Below are 19,395 nucleotides of genomic sequence, written 5' to 3' on the forward strand. Positions count from 1 at the left end.
CAGAGCAGAAGCTTATATAGGTGGCCATCCCACCACCAGGCTCACTTCCAGACGGGACCTCCCACCGGCCCAGCCTTTCAGTGCAGGTTCCAGCCCTCCACCCCCACTTGAGGTGAGTGGTAGCTACTGGGATTGGAGGAGGATGGAGGTATGTCGGGGCGGGGGGGGGGGAGGCCAGCTGGAAGGGACAGCCACACGTCCCCTTCCCCCAGTGACACAGGCTGGGTTGGTGGATGCTGAGAGTACAATTCCTGGGGTTTCCATCCTAACTCCTGGTGTGACCTGAAGCAAATCCCTCCCCCTGGCTAAGCCTTGGGTTCCCCGCCTATAGAACGAGAGGGGTGGACCAGACATCTGTGAACTCAGATGAGGAGGCTCCATGCCTGGGTAGAGGAGGCAGGAGGAAGGGGTATGGAGGGCTGAGGGGTGGACCTAACGACATCGCCTGATGCTCTGGCCCAGAGAGGGTGCCGAGTTGATGGGAAGCTTCTGCAGGAGGGAGAGATGAAGGAAGGAGAGAGAAGGATGGGGCCCCTGCTGAGGTTCCAGTCTCTGCCACAGGGGTCAGTGTTTGGGGACTCTGTCTCTGTGGCTCAGACATGTGGGACTTGACTGGGCTGGGTCCTGAGACTGGAGAAGCTCCATGGAGTTGAACTAGAAGTTAGGAGACCTGGGCATGGGTCCCTCTGCGCCGCTGCCTTGCTGTGTCTTTTTAGGCCATTCACTGACTCTCTCTGGCCTCAGTTTCCCCACTAGTATAGCATAAGGATCCATCAGCTGGGGAAGCAGATTCTCCAACTAGGCCCCCTGGAGATAGCCGAGCCTGGGGGTTGAAATGACAGCACAGAAGCCCAGCATCTCCAAGTTAACAGCCCAGCTGGGCGCAGGGGCAGCAGGGGCAGCTGAGGGGTCCGGGGAAGCCCTCACACCGCGAGAGATCAGGTCAGGAGCTGCAGCCTCGGTGCCTTGGAAGCCAGCGGGCGGACGGTCACCTGAAGGAGCTGACTCACAGGGAGGGGGCCATCTGGAGCCAGCGGCACCCTAAGGTTTCCAGGAAGGGCAGCCGTCCAGGGCCGAGCTGAGGGAAGCCGCGTTGACAGAGAGTGCGAGGGAACTTGAGCTACCAGGCAGCTGGGCTGCTCTCCCCAGCGCCCCCACGAGGACCACCATCTCAGTCCCCGCCCACCTGCCCTCACCTGAAGGTGGAGTCTCAAGATCCCACCACAAGGGACCACCCATACCATCCACACAGTGGAGGGAGACTGAGGCCCAGAGATGCGGAAGGTCACAACCCTAGGTCACATAGGGACATCGTGCAGCCCCAGATCTAGAACCCAGGCCTTCTGACTCCGTATCCAGTGCTCTGCACACTTTAGAGACAGCTGGTTGCAGCCTGAATCCTTTGGAGACCGTGGGAAAGAATGCAACTGGTCTCTGGCTGCATAAAGATTAGGAAGTGTCACATTTCTCAGAGATGAAGTTCGGACCATAAAACCTGCTTCGGTTGTCTCGAAAGTGTGATCTGAGGGTGCCACCCTCTCCCCAAGCATGAGCCTTCTGGTCTCCAAGTGGACGGAGGGCGCACAGAGATTCCAAGGAGCCTCGCCCACCCTCCCCTCCCCTCCCCTCCCCTCCCTCAAATGGTTTACGGGGCAGGAGGAGTCTGGACCCACACTACACTCCTTGGCTCAGGAGACCAAGAAAGCAAGTCGTTAGTGGGGATCCGAGAAGCGTTCTTTGAAAAGTCAGACTACGGGGAAAAAAAAATCGGTTTCAGTATGCACGTCCCTGGCTAGATGTGGGATGGGGCACCCGCAGAGGGCCCTAGCAGCACCGGCCACCCCATTCCGAGGGTCAGGTTTCCAGACCTCGGCGCTCTGATTCTGCAGCATAAATTTGCATCCAGGACAGATAGAGCGGAGGCTGAGGTAGGAGAGGAGAGAGAATGGGAGCAGAGCCAAGGGGCCCACGAGGGTGTAGGTCTGGCCCCTGCCAGTCCAATATCTTCCCGGAAGCGGAGGGACATCCTGCGAGGTGCGCGGATCCGCGATCCACACCAGGCCGGTGGCTCCTGTGTGCCCTTGACGGCGGGAGAACCCTCCAGAGCCGGCTGGGGACGCGGGCGCCCCGTAAATTCCAGAAGTTGCCCCTTCCCCTGGCGCCCTGGCCGCAGCCCCTGGGATCTTAAGGACGCCCGGCGGGGCGGGGAGGGAGCGGCGGCCGGACCGCGCGCCCGCCCGCCGGCCCGGCCGGCGCGGCTCCTCGGCGCGGCTGGACTGAGCTGCTCTGGCTGCGCGCCGAGCCCCGCGCCCCCTGGCTCCGCGCCAGGCCGGCGGGCGTGCGCCCGGCGCGCGCCACTGCAGCGCAGGTCATATGAGCAGAAATGATGAGAAAAGCACTTTTTAATCTTTTCGCACTTGCTCTGCCCGCTCAAACAGTTGCAGGATGTCGATGACAGACTTGCTCAACGCTGAGGACATCAAGAAGGCAGTGGGGGCCTTTACCGGTGAGCAACGCGCTCCCCTCCGCATCCCTCTCCCCTCATCCACCACCCTGGCCCCTGCACCCCGTGGGTCTCGAGGCCGACCAGTCTTCCCCAGCGCTCCTTTGCCCACACATCCCGCGGGGCGCTGGTGGAGCGTGGAGGGGCGTCCACAGCATTTCCCAAACTCTGCCCGCGCGGGACTTGGCGCAGGGAGCCGGCAGGGAGGCCGTGTGCCCTGCCGGACAACCGAAACTCTCGGGCGCCGAAGGCCGGGTTGCCGTGCTGCGCGGACTGGGGTCCTGGACCAAGGGCGAAGACTGGGGTGGAAAGCGGGACCTCTGGGTCCTTGTGGGCTCTCGGGACTTCCTTTTCAAGGCGCTGGGGGGGGTGGGCGTAGGTGCGCATGCTTCTCTCCACGCGACCCCTTTCCGAGACCCCCATTCTGGACAGGGCTCTTTTCGCCCAGCTACTCGTTGCTGGCTCCCCGAATGTCTAAGCCCCCTCTCCGGGGCTCAGAGCCCACTCCCCCCCGTCCCCACCCTAATGGACCTGCGAGGGAGCGAGGTGACCTTCCCATAGCCGGCGCCCTGCTCTACCCAGCCCTGCCCGGAGCATCCTCCGAGCTTGCACCTTCCAGCCTCCTCAGGCACCAAGGGAGGGGAGGCGGCATTTTCATGTCTCTGAGCTGCCCTGGACTTTGAGCGCTTAGCTGCTTACCTTCCTCCTTCCTCCCGTCACCCAGATGGGGAAACTGAGGCAGGAAGAGAGCTAGAAACTTGCCCAAGGTCACCTCGCAGGGCAGAGGGGGGATTAGCACAGGGGTCACCTCCAGGTCTCCCCCCTCCTCGCCCCCATCTAGTGTCCGAGGTGGACAGAGCAACTTTCCTCCCCTCCAGCCCAGAGAGGGGACCGTGCCTCTCCATAGGATTGTCCCTACCGCCCCCGCCCCACAAACACACATAAGTTACTTGGTCTAACATTGTTTCCTTTCCCAGGTGTCCTTCAAAAGGAGCTCAGGACCTAGAAAACTGGAGGAGGGCTCCCATTTGCTTTCCTTTCTGCTTGGCACTCCATCCCCTGAACATAAAGACACTCTGGGAAGCCACCCACTTCTCCTTGACCCTCCTTGCTCCCTCTGAGAAGAAACCTAGCTGGGAATTCTTGGGGAGCCTTCCAACACCCGCCCCCATTCCCACCGGAATGGATTTATGCAGCAAAGCTGGGACTTCTGGGTCCTCCCCCTCCTCCTCCTACTGTGTGACCTTGAGAGAAACTTGTCCTGTCTGTGTTGATTTTCTGGCCACACAATCTGTGGCCAAGAAAAAGGTAGACCCCCCCCCCCACCTCGCAATATACACACATCATATTCACACCAATTCCCCTGCCCACCCCCATTCAGCCACCACTCAAAAGGCTTCATGGGAACTAGGAAGCCCCTCTGCCTTTGAATGCCATCCCCGCCATTAGCAAAGGGTATAGTGGAGGGTGGGGGCCAGTTGGGGAGCCAGGGAGATCTGAGTGCAAGCCCACCTCTGCCACCTCTGGCTGTGCAACCTGGACTTGCCTGGCCTGGGCTCCCTCAGCCCTCCCATGAGGTGTACCTCCGCCATCCCGCAGGACTGGCCCCCTTGGAGTCGATCAAAATGCTGTGACATCCCCATTCTCCCACCCCTCCCCAAGTCCCTTCTCTGTCCTCATTTTAATCCCTTCTCTCCACCCCCCAACAGCTGTCGACTCCTTTGACCACAAGAAGTTCTTCCAAATGGTCGGACTAAAGAAAAAGAGCCCGGATGACGTGAAGAAGGTATTCCACATCCTGGATAAAGACAAGAGTGGCTTCATCGAGGAGGAGGAGCTGGGGTAAACTGAGGCCTGCAGGGGCTTCCCAGCCTGCAGATCTGGGAGAGGGAGTGGGGGTTGGGACTCTTGCTTCCAAGTTCCAGTCCATCTGCCCTTCTCTCTGCATCCTTCACAGAAAATAACCGTCCGTGCCTGACTGCTGTTGCTTCCGGAAAATAAAATCCTCAGCAGAAAGTGCAACTAACGAGGTTAAATTATAGCCACTTAATATTGCTAATGGAATGATGCTACTTAATAATTTAATACAAACCGAGAGGCAATTTTTCTCCTTGCCTAACACCATAGGCAAGACAGAGAGCGCTCCCTTGAGTATTTCATTGATTTTCATTCTTCTAAAAGGCACCTTCTACCATCCTGCAGACCCCATGCCCTTCAGTACCAAGGCAGCTAGAACAGTTTCTGGTCAAGTCAGGGATGCAGAACCAGCTTTGGAGGTTCAGGAGTCCTGGGAGCAAGGCAAAGAAGGTTATCACTAGGAAAATGTAAGATGACATCAGCAAATCCTTCCACCATAACCCTCTTGGCCACCTGGCCCATGTCTGCCGACCCAGCTGTGCTTTATGTAACTCTCTGGCCAAGATGGCCTTGAATTTTGTCAGAAAGAGAAGGGGGAGGGTGTAGAGAGGGGCCTTTCAAGTAGGGACTTCATCCATCTTGTCTCTCGCCTAAACCATCCCACAAGGGTACCCTTTTTCTAGAACTTTCTCCTCTACCCTCCCATGCCCAAGCATGTATGTGTGCACCCCCCCCCCACACACACACACACAGAGGCCTCCCATTTCCAACATGGCCCTGGCACAGAGAAGACACTTTGATGTTTGTTGTGTTGGCTGAACAAATAAACAAATGCAGGTGCCCTGGCTGAAGTGAGGGCAACCCTTCGCTGAGGACAGCCTGTCCTTCTCTGCACACCCACTTGGGAAGCATAGCCGTGGCAGCCATGGCGGGGCTACCTGGCCCAGCACAGCTGCACGCATGCTCGCTGCTTGCCGCCTGTCCCAGCTGCCTGCTTCCCCTGTGCAGATGCCAGCCCACCATCCACACGGTGCTCCTGCAGGGTGACCCTGTCCTGACTCCCTCCCCGCTTTCTCCTGCTCCTCCTCCAGATTCATTCTGAAAGGCTTCTCCCCAGATGCCAGAGACCTGTCTGCTAAAGAAACCAAGACGCTGTTGGTTGCTGGAGACAAGGATGGGGACGGCAAGATTGGGGTCGATGGTGAGTAGCCATGACCTTGGTGCTTGGTGGATCTCGGGATGCTTGGATGCTAAAAGCTCAGAGCTATGTCTCTGCATCATGGGAAAGGGAGATGGGGGAGCACATTAGAAGAAAAAAGGCAATCCATTAGGTCTGAGAGTTCTGTCATATAAGCCAGGCAAAGAAAAAACTGGTTTATTTTTTTCTAGATTTGAACAACCCAAAAGGAATAGGTTCTGTTTTTTCCTCCCTGCTGTGTAAGGAATCCAGGAGAATTTGGAATTTTTCCTGAACTTTGTCTGCACTTTTACCTGAGTTCTGGTCCCAGCTCTGCCCAAGCTGGCTATGTGACCTTGGGCAGTCTCTCTCCTGCTCTGGGCCTCAGTCTCTCATCTGTAACCTGAGGAGATGAGGCCAACTGATCCCTCAGGACCCTACTGGCTCTCATGTTCTCAGATTCCAGGGATGGAAATTCCTTATCTCCTGTCTTCCTCAGCATCTTATCCTGGGTGTCCTATAACTTCAAGTGTCAGAACCTGTTTTGGCTTCACCCAAATATACCATTCCAGCATTGTAGGAGAGCCAGGAAAAAAACAGCCATCCAGGGATCAGCTGGGAATTAGGAAAAGGAACACCTGGCCTGACCTTGCTGTTCAAGCTTGCTTTCAGAACAGACGAGGGACTGGTGGTCCACCATCCCATATCCTTTTCCACTGAGATCTAATCAGCATTCACATCCCAGCATCATTATCTTTATTAGCATCATAACATCCTTGGGAATCATCTCCATTTTGCAGATGGGCAAACTGAGGTTGAAGGTGGTTGGCCTGCTCGGAGATCTAGGACATAAGTCAGGGAGCGGGGATTTAGAACCAGGTCTGAATATCTCTTTCCAACATTCTATGTCATATCAGTGTCAGGCCTCATGATGGTCCTTTCTACCAACTTAAGAGAAAACTATGTGTAAGGGCTTGCCTCTGGTCCTGTGCTGTCTGGGTTCAAATCCCAGCCCAGCCACTTGCTAGCTGTGTGATTTGGAGAGATTCAAGTAACTACTCTGGGCCTCAGTTTTCTCGCCTCTGAACTGATAATGACTGTTCTTATCTCATAGGATTTTCAGAGGATTCCATGTGTTAATGTGTGATGTGTGTAGAACAGGGGCACAGAGGAAGTGCTATATACCTGTTTGTCAACAAATTTTTTTAATAGGGACTAGGGTGTATGCATCTTTTCTCCCCCAGTATCTCGCCCATACCCGACCCAGAGCAGACACTTATTAAACATCTGTAGCTTGAATGTCAAGTCCAGCCCCATATGCTCTACTTGCTCTCTGCTCTTCACTAGCTGTGACCTTGACCATCACCTCTCCACATCTAGGTTCCAGTGTCTGACAAACGGGGTGCACAGTTTTATCCTAAGAGCTGCTTGGGCTCATTGTGAAAATTAAGCAGCTGGACACAAAATTGCCTTGGGAAAGGTACAGGGATTCTGAACGTGGACATAGTTTATTAAAGTTTTATGCTAGAAATGAGAATGGAGAAACTCTAGCAAGGTCAGATGCAATGAGTCGCCTGGCCTCCTGATGCCAGCTGCCCTTCTTGTGGCTGGGAAGGAGGGAGGTAGTTTTAAAGGAGCAGGAGCAGAGGGTGCTGGAGGGAAATGGGTGGCTGGTCCAGTGATTCCAGTGAGAGGGGCAATTCCTCCCACATCCCCATCCTCACTAAGTCACTTATCAGACAGTTCCATCCCGAGCCGGGTTCCCGCCATGCCCCCAACCCAGGCCTTTGGACCTCCCTCCCATTTTCATATGCAGCCAATATGCTACAGCTCAGAAGCCCTAGGCAGGGTCTTCATGGCTGGCTGCCCACAAGCAACCTACACAATGAAGAAAAACCAGGCCAAATCCTGGCCTGCTTCCCTGACTCCCTGCCTCCCTCCCTCCCTCCCTCCCTCCCTCCCTCCCTGCCCAACTCAGATCTTAAAGCACTAACTCAACTCTTCCATCAGACCCAACAGACATTTCCTGAGTAGCAACCCTGTGCCGGGCAGCGGGGGAAGCAAAGAGGAATTAGACCCAACTCCCAGAGGCACCACTTACTGGATGGGCATCCCTGGGCCCCAGTTTCCTTGTCTATAAACTGGGCATAACGGCACATAGCTCAGTGGGATTTTGTGAGGATTCTATGACGTGATATAAGGCAGTGTTGAGGACAGTGCCCAGCACACAGTAAGTGGTCAGTAAACAGCAGCTGTAATTCTGGTCTGTTCTATCTGCGTGATGCTTGCAGCTGCAGGATATATACACAAACACACAGTAATACCAGGCAGAGGCCAGGAGGTGCAGATGAGCTCCGCAGAGAGGGAGACAGTGGGCACTTGTGCGGATCTGGAGGCCACAGGCAGGGCTGCCACAGGCCAGGAGGGCAAGTGGAGGGAGGTCCAGGAGAGGCCTTGGTATCAATCAGCAAAGTCATGAAAGCTGGGAAGTTTAGGGCGTGTTTAGAAAGAGGCAAGAAGGTTGGTTTGTTGAGTGTGGGAGGGGAAAGAGAATTATTATCCGGGCAAGTGATGTGTGCCCGACCCGATGCTGGACTCTGCACACACGTCACCTCATTTGACCTCCAGGTGACAGCGGACATAGATGCAGATGCAGAAGGAGCAGCTCCAGTGCTGAAGGTGACACTGGATTCCAACCCTGGTCTGTCTGCCAGCACAGTCCAGGCTCAGGCCAACCTGGTGAAGGTCTGGGAGTCAGGGCAGAACAAAACAGAGGGGCAAGAGATGAAATGGGCAGTGAGAACAGATCACCCAAGGCCGGGGGGCCCACACCTCGTGCTTTTGAGGTGGGAAGATGCAGACATACCCCCTCCCCTCTTCCGCCCCCAAACACAGTATTTTTCCCAGAGGGCGACAGGAAGGATGATTGTAATGATGCCCAATAAACAGTGGGATGGGAGGAAGGACCTTCGTGGGCTGAGAATTTTCTATTTTAGGCTCTCTGCTTTACTGCCTACTCCCTTTAAAGGCCAAAGAGTCTGAGCCCTGTCCACCAGCTGGAGGATGCCTTCACCTCCTGGTGGGACTTGGGATGAGTCACAGAACTCCTCTGACCTTCAGGTGCCTGGTCTTTAAAATCAGAGGTCAGATCACTGGCCGATCACTGGGGTCCCTTCCAGCCCTGGAACCCCCTAGGTGCCCCAGTGCATACACATTAGATAGAGGACCTGGTTGGCACCCAGGCTCTGCTGTGAGACCTTGAGTAACGGCATCTAACTTCATGGAGCCCTCCCTATGCCAGGCACTATGCTTAGCATTTTACTCATTGAATCTTCCCAGCTTCTTTCAGGATACTATTACTATCCCCATTTTATAGACGAGAACACTGAGTCTCAGAGAGGCCAAGTGTTTGCCTAGGAAGAGACTAGGTTGAAATCTGAGTTTCAGGTCTGTCTGGATCCAAAGCACATGCCCTGTGCTGCCTGCTTCATTCATTCACTCATCCATTTGTTCAAAATCAAAGAGCATCTACTGTAGATGATTTTTATTTATTGACTTATTGCTTGCTTCTTTCTCTCTCCCACTGGCATAGATGTCAGCGCCACAAAAATAGGAAATTTGTTTTGTTCAGCTCTGACCCCAGTACCTAGAATAGGGCCTGGCACATAGTAGGGGCCCCAGGAAAGTTTGTTGAACGAACGAATGAATGAATGCCTATGCGTCCAGCTCTGGGCATGCGATGATGAGGACGTATGGGGTATAGGGAGAGGCCCACAGCTAAGGGTGGAGACCCGTTTGGGCATGTAGCGATGCTAGGTAGGGGATTCTAGAACTAGGGATACTGCCTCCCTCTCTAGCTGCTTGCCCTTCTGAAGGTGAGTGATATTTACCGGGCCCTTTAAGGTCCCAGGTTGATGGGAGGGGGTAGAAAGACAAAGTTCTAATAATAACCCCTTGCCTTCCTGTCTCTGGGCAACTACTTCCAGGAAGCTCAAAGACTTATATAGATGTGGTCTATTGATTCTTGATGGCCACCTTTGAAAGCCTGGTGCAGAGCTGGTAAAGGGGGGGTTTAAGGCAGAAAAGAAGAGAGAAGCTGGTCAGAGGTGGAACGTGCCCCCCAAACCCAGGCAGTAACAGGCGAGACTAGTAAGTGGCAAGTTCCTTCTCAAGTACTTGTCCTTCCCCGCGGTGGGTCTCCGACGGCACTGGCATCAGAATCCCAGACGGCTTTTCATGAGACAGATGGCTGGGACCCATCCCCAGAGTTTCTGATTTCTTAGGTCCAGAGCGTTTGCATTTCTACAAAGTTCCCATGTGGTGCTCATGGTCCAGGGACCACACTTTGAGAACCACTGCCTTATAATCATCCTGGAAAGTAGATGCCATCACCCTTTTGGTTTATAGATGAGGAAACTGAGGCACTGAGCAGTTAAGGAACATGCCCAGGGTGACTCAGTAGCAGAGCCAAAACTGAGACTCAGAGGTCCAAGCTGGACCTCCTGCCACCCTGCATGTGTCCCCAGCCTGGGCTCTCCATACCCAATACTTGCCCTCATGGACCGTGCCGGCTGATGGGAATAGTGGGTACCATCCGTGTGACACTTCCTTCTGTCCTCAGAACAGCATTACAAGACATGCCCTCACTGTACAGACAAGGAAACCGAGGCCCAGGGAAGTGAGATGACTTGCCCAGAATTACACAGCATTGCAGCCCTGCTTCAAACCTTGACATTCTCTCCCCCGCCACGGTGTAGACAGGAACTGTGTACCCCGCCTACACGCATGCACACACGCAATCCTAGTTACGGTTTCCCTGAAACTTGATCTCAGATGCAGATCCTGTTTCCTATGCTTCAAGCCTGTTCCAACTCAAGAGCCTGTGTGGTTTGCTTTTTGCTTCTGTGGCTGAAAAATTTAGTCATAATGATTGCCTGACCCTTGCAGTCAGTTCCATGTGCCTGAAGGCACTTGCCTTTTCTGCTTCCTTCTGGCAAAAACCCATTCCTTTTTATCCTTAAGTAGCCTATTTAACATGGGATGTGGGAGGGAGGGGGAAAGCCCTCCAGCTGAAACTCTTGAAGTCAGGCAGAAAATACAACCTGTAGAGTGCGGTTATAGCAGTGTGCATGGCCAAGCCATGTCTTCATCCCAAAACAGGGATAAAAATAACCACCTTCAAAGGTTGTTGCAAGAATTAAGTGAGTGTTCTGGAAGTGGTTCCTTTCCTCTTGCTTTATGTGCTTTCTCTCGTAAGCTACCTCAAAACCCTTTGGAAGTAGAGGGATATCCACCCTCAAAGGAAATGAAACTAAGATGGGAGGAAAATGAGAAGGACAAAAGGAGAGTCGAGCCCACCTGCCTGTAATCCCAGCCCTCCTGCCCCTATGGGGTTTGATTTCCAAGCAAGGCAGGATGTGCACATCAGGGCCAGCCCACAGCCCTGTTGGCAGAGCCCCAAGGCATGCAGTGTTTTGTCCTATTTCATTGCATTCTCATCCCAGCCCAATACTGTCTGGGGGACAGAGTCTGTGACCCCCCAGTGAGAGATGTGGAAAGTGAGGCCCGGCAGATGTGAAGGGCCAAAGTCACACAGCAGGCCCTTGGCCGAATGGAACCCAGGTCTCCTGTCTCGGCCACTCCCTCCACCAGGCTGAGCTGGGACGCTGGGGTTATGAATGGTTTCTGTGCTTAGCAAGAGGCTCGCTCTTATTCCCATGTGGGCTCTCCCTAACTCCCGGCCTTATGCTGCACGTGATAAGATTTAGCCAAGGCAGGGCAAGCGGCACTCCTTACGTAACTGCCCTCCTGCGAAAGGGAGCCGTCGAGAGGGCAGAAAGAAGACGTTCCCTCTCCCTTTATCCCTCCCCTGCACCCGGAGGTTACAGCCTGACTCACAACCCACGGCCATTCAAAGCCAACCTCTGAGAAAGAGACACATCCTGCCACGAGCCAGGCCCGAGTTACAATCTTCCTGGCTGAGTGACTCTCAGCCTCAGTTTCCCTGTAAGTAAAATGGGGATAGAAGGGCTGGCGAGAATGAAATAGGACGGCTCTTAGGGCAGCACCTGGCACAGAGTACGCCCCCAGGACTGTTTACCGGCTTGACCCCAAATGACCCAGCCTCCTGGTTCTCTGGGGCGGGAAAGTGATCCCTGTTTGCAATACCAATTTATAAGAAACCCAGCCCGGGAGCTATTTAGAGGCAAGGTGATAAACCGGAGGCCGGTGCCTTCATCCTGGTCATCACAACAGAGGGGAGGAGAGTGTCTTCCAGGCGCTGACTCAAAGTTCGTCTCACTTTCACCTCGGGCTATCAGCAGGCGCTGCTCTCACCTGTCAATAGCTTCTAATTTTGTCCAATCCCCACAGTGCCAGGGTCGGGGACAGACCTAATTAGGCTAATTTCAGTTTCTTAAGGGAAAGGAGAGGACTGAGCCCGCCCATCCTCTGACCCTTTGCCTGCTGGCCCCCCATCCCCCCACCTCTCATCTCTTCCTGATTGGATGATGAAGACACCAGCAAGCTGGCCCCAGAGGCCTCGAGTGAGGCTTCCTTGGCAAAGGTAGGGATGTGCCTGCATTCTTACAGGAGGAAGGACTCTGGATCCCTCCCCACAGGAACACTCTCTCTCACTCCTTGACAGTAAGACGATTTAATTTTGCTCCCTCTGTGTGCCAGGCATCACTGTACCTCATATAGTCCTCGTAGTCACCCTGTGAGGAGATACTCTCAGCATTCCCATTTTACAGATGTAGAAACTGAGGGGCAGAGACTGAGTGTCCGTGGACATGCATGTTAGGGATGGAACCTTAACTCGAATGGGATAGAGAGTGTCAGAAACTTGTATCAGATCAGCTGCTTGCTCTTTGGGTGTCCCATGTCCTCTGTCTGTTTACATCTTCCTGTCCTGGTTTTGGGATTTTTGTGGTTATTGTTGTTATTTCAAAGCTCTAGCCTGTGCCAGTTGTGCTGAGGAGATCCAAGGAACTAACATTTATGAGCCATCTCCTCTGTGCCAGGCATCTTTTTGTACTTTCTCATCCAATCTTCCCAAGAGCTGTGCACGTTGACGTTATCATACCCATTTTACGCATGAGAAAATTGAGGCTCGGAGTGGTAAGGTAGTGACCTAAGGCCACCCAGCCAGGAAGTCATGGAACAAGATTCAGACCCAGTTCCAGGATTGCTGGAAGGTGCTCGGCAGGTGCCAGGCGGGACAGGAAATGGTGGGGGAAGGGCAACAACAAGGCCAGGAGGTAAAGGTTACGGTGCCATTTGTGGCATCCTCCCCCCGTGCCAGGCAGCAGCCAGGCATTTCATGGGCTTGGTTTTAAAGTGGCTGGAGCTGTAGAAGCATCTTGATAATAACAGCTACCAAATGCTGTGTGCTGGGTACGGATCAGGCCGGTGACAAGGGCTTTAGTGCTGGTTCCTCTGAACCACCCAAGGAGCCCCACTTTACAGATGAAGACACTGAGGCACAGTGAGGTGAAGTATCTAGTCCCAGGTCACAGAAGCAAGAAATGGGAACTGAGGGTTGACTCCCAGCTCCCTTGCTTCAGACTCCGGAGGAAAGCTAGAAAGGCATCTTCTAGACCTGAGGCTGCACAGATAAGAAACCCAAGACCTGGAAGGGTGAGGTATCTTGTCCAGGGACACGAGTGAAGCACAGACCCAAGACTGGAGCCCCATCCTCCGATGCCCATTCTCCATCCCAGCATCCTACCACCAGATCACTTGACCTAGACTATACAGGGTCTTTGTATGTTTGTGCATTTGTTTTTCTCTCAGGAGAGACCTAGACATTTTAGAGGAGACTATTTTTTGATAGGAGGGCTGCTGGTTAATTAGCTGGTTCCTGAGAGCTCTGCCCCGAGAGAGGTACAAAAGGTACTGAAGAGGTGACCCCTGCCCTCAATTTGTCTCCAAAGTGCCCTGCTCTGGGTTCTGGGAGGACAAAATTAGAATCCTGTGTTCTCTGCAAAAAGCCAGGGTATGTGCCATTGTGACACCCGGGCTGCTTCACGGTGGATCCCAGGGGTCAGTTTTTAGAGGCTTTTGAAAACCCCACAGGTCCAAAACCTCTCCCGTAGTCGGGGTCCAAAATGCCGGACTTTCCACCACTGGAGAGTCCCTTGGCTCCCTCTCACGCTGACTGCCCCAACTGCCATCTGGTGTGACGGTGACAGTCAGACTCTTTGCTGGGGAGCAGACAAGAACCTGTAACTTCTAGGGTGAGGATTGGGGGTGGGGGGAGGTAGATGGAAGTCAGGAAACGGTAAGGACCAACTTCCCCTCTTGCCAGTCACTCCGTGAGCTGGTGTGGGTGGGTGGACTCACGTCGCCTTTCTCCCGGGACAGAGCAACTCAGTGCCCAAGGACAGGCTATACTGGCTCTAGCCAGTTTTCCAGATCAAATGGCAGGTTGAAGCTGGAGAGAGTTCATGCTTCCACCCTATCTGGGATGCTAGCCCCATCAAGAATGGCCTCTCCACCCTCATGTCGGGGGTGTTCCTGAGACAGCAGGCCAGCTCCTGCCCCACTCCTTCTTTTCCACATGACCCTGACACTTGACTTCTCCAGGCCTCCACTTCCTCATCTATAGAATGGGAATCATCCCACTCATCTCCTACGGCCGTCGTGAGAATTATATGCAGTAAGTCAGTACTTGTTGAACCCTGAGGAGGACTCATGAACCATGCCATCCATTCATCCATCTGTCCATCCATCTGTCCACGCATTTGGCATTTGTTTATGGGCACCTGCTGGGGACCAGGTCTGTTCTATTGGTAGGAGAGTGATGAGTAAGACTGACAGCTCCCCCTGCCCCTCCTGGAGTTTACGTTCTGGTAGGGGGAGATGGACAAAAAATAAGTAAGTACATAAATAAAATCATTTCAGAGAGTGCTAAGTACCAGGAAGTAAATAAAAAACAGCTCATGTGATGGTCATGGGGATGGCGATACTTGAGCTGGCTCCTGTGTCACTCTAGACTTAGGTCAAAATAGGTCGGAAACCTCCAGAGTAAAGAGGGAAGTTTGAATCCCGTCCACTGTGTGATCTTGGCCACCTTACTTGACTCTTGGGCCTCAGTTTCCCCATCTGTAAAATGCAGACAAAAGCGTCTCTCCCATGGAGGAAGGGAGAACTTCATGAGATGATAAATGCAAAATATTTCCCATGGAGGCATTAAAAATAAGCATTTTAAAATTCTATTAAAATGGGAAGCATTAATCAAAGTACTAACAATAAAAGACATCTCTAAAGAACCACCTGCCTTAATGAGGCACTATAGGATCAGAGGAGCTCGTGGCTGAGAAAGCGGATGCTTTGCCCCCTGGCCCTTGGGAGAGGTTATTAGTGTTCGGTGTTCCGGTTCCATCCCTGTCACTCACTGTGATCGTTCACCCAGTGATTCTGAGGGTTTTCAGGACCAGCAGGAGGACTCTCCCCCTCTCCCACCTTGAGTCGATACCCAGGCCCCCACATCCAGGTCACCTGCCTTTCCTGGCCTCAGAGACTACTTGGGGACAGGAGAGGTTGGTGTCCATTTCCCGGGTCAAACCCCAGGAAGGTGAGAAGCCCTCCACCTGGCGGGGGTCAATGGCAGGTCATTTCCGTGATGATAGCACATTGGTTTAGGTGGTTTTTGTTTTTTCACTTTGCAATTTTTAAACATTCAATATGTCCAGCTTTATAGATGAGGTCTAACCATAGTTCAGCGAGTTCCGTATCTCCCTCGCCCAGCATCCCCTAATGCTAACATTTTACATAACCATGTGCATTGAAGAAATTACACTGGGAGGTTTTTACAATATGTGCTTCATATCAAGACTGGGGAGGGTGAGACCTACCCCAGGGGAGCCCCAGGTACCTTTCTGAAGCCACTTCACATTCAGTTGTTCGCTTGTGTCTCGTTAGGAATTGTTGCCGCCCCTCCCTTCACTCCACGGGCAGTTGGGGGCGTGGATGCCCAGGGGGGTACCTTTTCCAGCAAAGAAGGCCAGGCTGGGCCTCGAAGCCTGGCTCTCGATCCCCATCTGTGCTGTCCCCACATCATGACACTGTGTTTGATGGAGACTTATGTGAGGCCCCCTCAGCGTCTGGCAGGCTGGGGACATGGCATCTCAGAGACACATATGGGAGAGGGTGGCAAATTCCTTCTGTCCTCTCTCATCTCCTGGAGAGAAAAACAACAAAATAAATCTTCCAAATAAAGGTCTCAGAAGACCTGGCTACTGAGCAGACCCCTTCTAAGCAGCACACGAGGACCCACCATTGAGGGGACACCAGGGGGCAGAGGAGCTCCCAGTGGGGGCTCAGGGCCTCCTGTGCACCAGCACATCTCTTCTCATTGTCTCTGAATCAAGAAGCAGAGCCAACTTTCCTTCCTTCTACAGAGGATGCTAGTGAGGCTCAGAGAGGCTAGGCACCTTGTCTGAGGTCACACAGCCCATCAGGGAAAGAGCCAGATTGGGGGGCCCAGACCTTTTTAGCTGAGCTCGTCCTATCACACAAGAGGCCAGCCCAGCACGGCTGCTGGGTCTTTCCCAAATATACCTCATTGCTTCCTGCCCTCTGAGCCTTGACCCCTCCACCTGCTTTCTCCTATGGGAATCCCGCATCTTCTTACAGGCCTGTATCAGAAGCCACCTTTCCTCTGAAGGTTTTGCTGATGCTTAAGTAGAAAGCACCTCTTCTCCCTGTGAACGCAAAGTCTCTGTGCCTCTAGTGTCTTTTCACAAATATATGTGGTCCCCTTGGTGTCCGTTGTGGACCCAGGAGGTGGGATGAAGGCAGCAAAGCCAGTGGGGGCTGCAGCCTCATGGTCCAATGAGGGAGGCAGACAGCAAGTGAGTAAGCAAGAATATACTTGGAGGGACTTCCTAGGTGGCGCAGTGGGTAAGAATCCACCTGCCAATGCAGGGGACACGGGTTCGATCCCTACCCCAGGAAGATACCACATGCCGCGGAGCAACTAAGCCCATGTGCCACAACTATTGAGCCTGCGCTCTAGAGCCCGTGAGCCGCAACTATTGAGCCCATGTGCCGCAACTACTGAAGTCCACGCACCTGGAGCCCGTGCTTTGCAACAAGAGAGGCCACCGCAATGAGAAACCTGTGCACCACAAGGAAGAGTAGCCCCTGCTTGCCGCAACTAGAGGAAGCCGGTGTGCAGCAACAAAGACCCAACACAGCCAATAAAATAAATAAATTAATTAATTAAAAAGAAAAAAAAAGAATATACTTGGACGTATTTCGAGAGTAGTGAGTGCTGGGAATGTACTAACTAATGGTAAGAGCAGTGGCGATTGCAGTAAGGCTGAGTCACTGCTTGTGCCAGAGTGGTCGGAGAAGGCCCCTCGAAGGGTGACATTTGAGCTGACAACAGGTGAGTGAGAAGGATCTGGCCCTGAGGCAGCCTGCAGAAACATACCAGGCAGCGAGGATGGCAGGTGAAAATATCCTGGGGTGCAAACGCCCTCCGCGTGCTTGAGATTCAGAGCAAAGGCCAGCAGCACAGAGCGCTTCCTGATATTAATCTTCTTCCAGAAGCTCCTGTGGTGCAGGGACCATCCCCGGCTCCCCTGTGTCTCCCCTCACCTGGCTGAGGCATCCCTTTGTTCTTTTTTGTGGAGGTGGATTCAGTAGGACGGCTGATCTCCCCCGGTGCTGACACCTTAATTAACATTAAGGCTAAGCAGGGCAGATGGACACTGCTGGGGAGATGGTGGGGGGGTCACCGTGGACTCACAGGTAAGCCCATGTGGAGGGGCCTGGACCCCAGAGCTTGAATCCTCAGCCACTTACAACCTGGAGGCTCTGCAAAGTCACTTCTCCTCTCTGGGCCTCAGTTTCCCCCTCTGTAACATGGGGACAACAACTCCCAGTTTCCTGAGTGTTTGTGAAGATTAAATGAGAAGACAGAGCCCAGCTCATTCTGAGCCTGGATGCATTCACCCCTCTGAGCTGCGTGCAGAGGTCACATGCGCTGTCTCCTCCAGTATCTGGCTCGATCCCCCAGAGGAGGAGGAGCGCACAGTGGTTCTTGAACCTGGCTGCTCACCAGAATCACCTTTTGACAAAATAACTCATCCCGTCCCTCAGATCTTCTAAGTCAGAAATTCCAGGGCAAAGCCCTGAGACTCTGTGTCTTCTTAGATTCTGCTGGTGACCCTCATGGGCTAAGGCAAGGCACTAAGAAAGAGCTCAGGGTTTGAATTCTGGCTCTGCTTTTTACTAGCTGTGTGACCGTGTAGACACTGCTGCACTCTGAGCCTCAGTTTCCTCATCTGTAGAATGGGGATAATGATAAAATGCACATTATGGGATTATTACCAGAGTCAAATAGGATACTGTACATAAAGCGCTTAGAAAAGTGACTGGCATGTGATAAACATTCAGAAAACTTATCGCTATTATTATTGTAGTTATTATTACTAATAATTTGTGGGTGACATGAAATCATGAAGCGAAAGATACAGTCGGCTCCTCATTTCCCATCTCACTTCATTCTCTCATTCATTCATTGATTCATCCATCTCCACGCTCACTCACTTCATCACTCCAGCTCTTCTTTCTACAGCAGATTCAAGAATCAGGAGAAAATACCATGCAGGCCCTCCCCCACACCCCTGCCCCTGCGGTCAGGTCCCAGCCAGTCTCTGCTGCACAGTCCACCTCTGACTCACCTCTGTCATTTTCTTTTGCAGAATTCTCCGTTCTGGTGGCTGAAAGCTAAGAGGCTCTGACTGCCCGGGTCTGGCCCCTCTCTGCCCCAAACACCCGATTTCAGCCCCTCTCACTGCCCTCCTGCCTTTCTCTTCAGTTTGTTTATGTTATTTTTTACTCCCCTGTCCCTTGTGGCCCTCAAATGACACCATCCTTCTGGAAAATGATGGAGAAACAATAAAGGCTGTACCAATTGGATTCTACTGCTTAAGAGGCACCAGGTCTGGTGGGGTGTGGATCCTGCCTTGGCTTTCCAGGCACACCTGCGTGGGGGGTGGGGCAGGATATAGACAGAAAAAATGAAATGGAAGGGAAATTTACTGAGCCCCTCCTCCATCTTTGGTACATGATTGCCCATTCACCTTTGAAACCATCCATAAGTTAGGTGATGAAACTCCCATTTTATAGGTGCAGAAACTAAGTCTTGGAGAGGAAAGCAATGGGTCTAAGCCCACACAGCTAAGCTAGGACTTGTAGATGGATGGATAGATAGATGGATGAATGGACGGACAGATGGATACTCATTAAAACACTTTTTGTTACAAATGATAGAAACCCAACTCTAAGTAACTTAAGCAAAAAGGAAGAAAAAACAAAAACTTGGTTATGTTCCTGAACAGTCCAGGGGCAGATCTTCAGGAACAGCTGTATCAAGGAACTCAAGTGATTTCATCAGAATTAAGTCCTTCTTTTCCCACCTCTGAGCACTGCTTTCCTTTGTGCTGGGTTCATTATCAGGCAGGCCCTCCCTCCTGATGGCAAGATTCCTCCAGTACCTCAAGGTGTACATTCAGAATATCAGTTTAAAAAAAAAAGAGCTTCTCTTTTGTAATCACTCCATCAGACGTCCCAAATTTAGTCCTATTAATACCAGTAGCTCATGTTTACTGAGCACTTACTCTGCATAGAACCCCTTACCTGATTCCATCTGTATGACAAACCTATGAAGTGGGCACTATTATTCTCTCCATTGTATACATGAGAAACTGAGGCACAAGGAAGTCACATGTTCACCCAAGATCACAGTGTGAGCAAGTGGTGGGGCCAGGACCCCAATCCCGGCAGCCACCTCCTGAGCCTGCATCCCTCCCTGGAACAGTCACAGCGACCTGAAGGATGGGGG

General features: G+C 52.8%; 1 protein-coding gene across 1 annotated transcript; it reads left to right on the plus strand.

Moving 5' to 3' along the window:
* The first annotated feature begins 2,250 nt into the window (after positions 1-2,250).
* On the plus strand, positions 2,251-18,470 carry PVALB (parvalbumin). The gene is made up of 4 exons (XM_057742716.1): positions 2,251-2,506; positions 4,213-4,345; positions 5,452-5,561; positions 18,254-18,470. Exons 1-4 carry the CDS (start codon positions 2,446-2,448, stop codon positions 18,280-18,282), a joined length of 333 nt encoding a protein of 110 aa, XP_057598699.1. The 5' UTR covers positions 2,251-2,445; the 3' UTR covers positions 18,283-18,470.
* The last annotated feature ends 925 nt before the right edge of the window (positions 18,471-19,395 follow it).

The sequence above is a fragment of the Hippopotamus amphibius genome, chromosome 7, assembly GCF_030028045.1.
Source record: "Hippopotamus amphibius kiboko isolate mHipAmp2 chromosome 7, mHipAmp2.hap2, whole genome shotgun sequence".
NCBI lineage: Eukaryota > Metazoa > Chordata > Mammalia > Artiodactyla > Hippopotamidae > Hippopotamus > Hippopotamus amphibius.

Excerpts from the sequence above, each read along its gene's own strand:
- PVALB (XM_057742716.1), top strand. The coding sequence starts at position 2,446 with ATGTCGATGACAGACTTGCTCAACGCTGAGGACATCAAGAAGGCAGTG. Across the intron at positions 2,507-4,212 it reads GGCAGTGGGGGCCTTTACCG|CTGTCGACTCCTTTGACCAC; the intron begins GTGAGCAACGCG and ends ACCCCCCAACAG. Across the intron at positions 5,562-18,253 it reads CGGCAAGATTGGGGTCGATG|AATTCTCCGTTCTGGTGGCT; the intron begins GTGAGTAGCCAT and ends TTTCTTTTGCAG.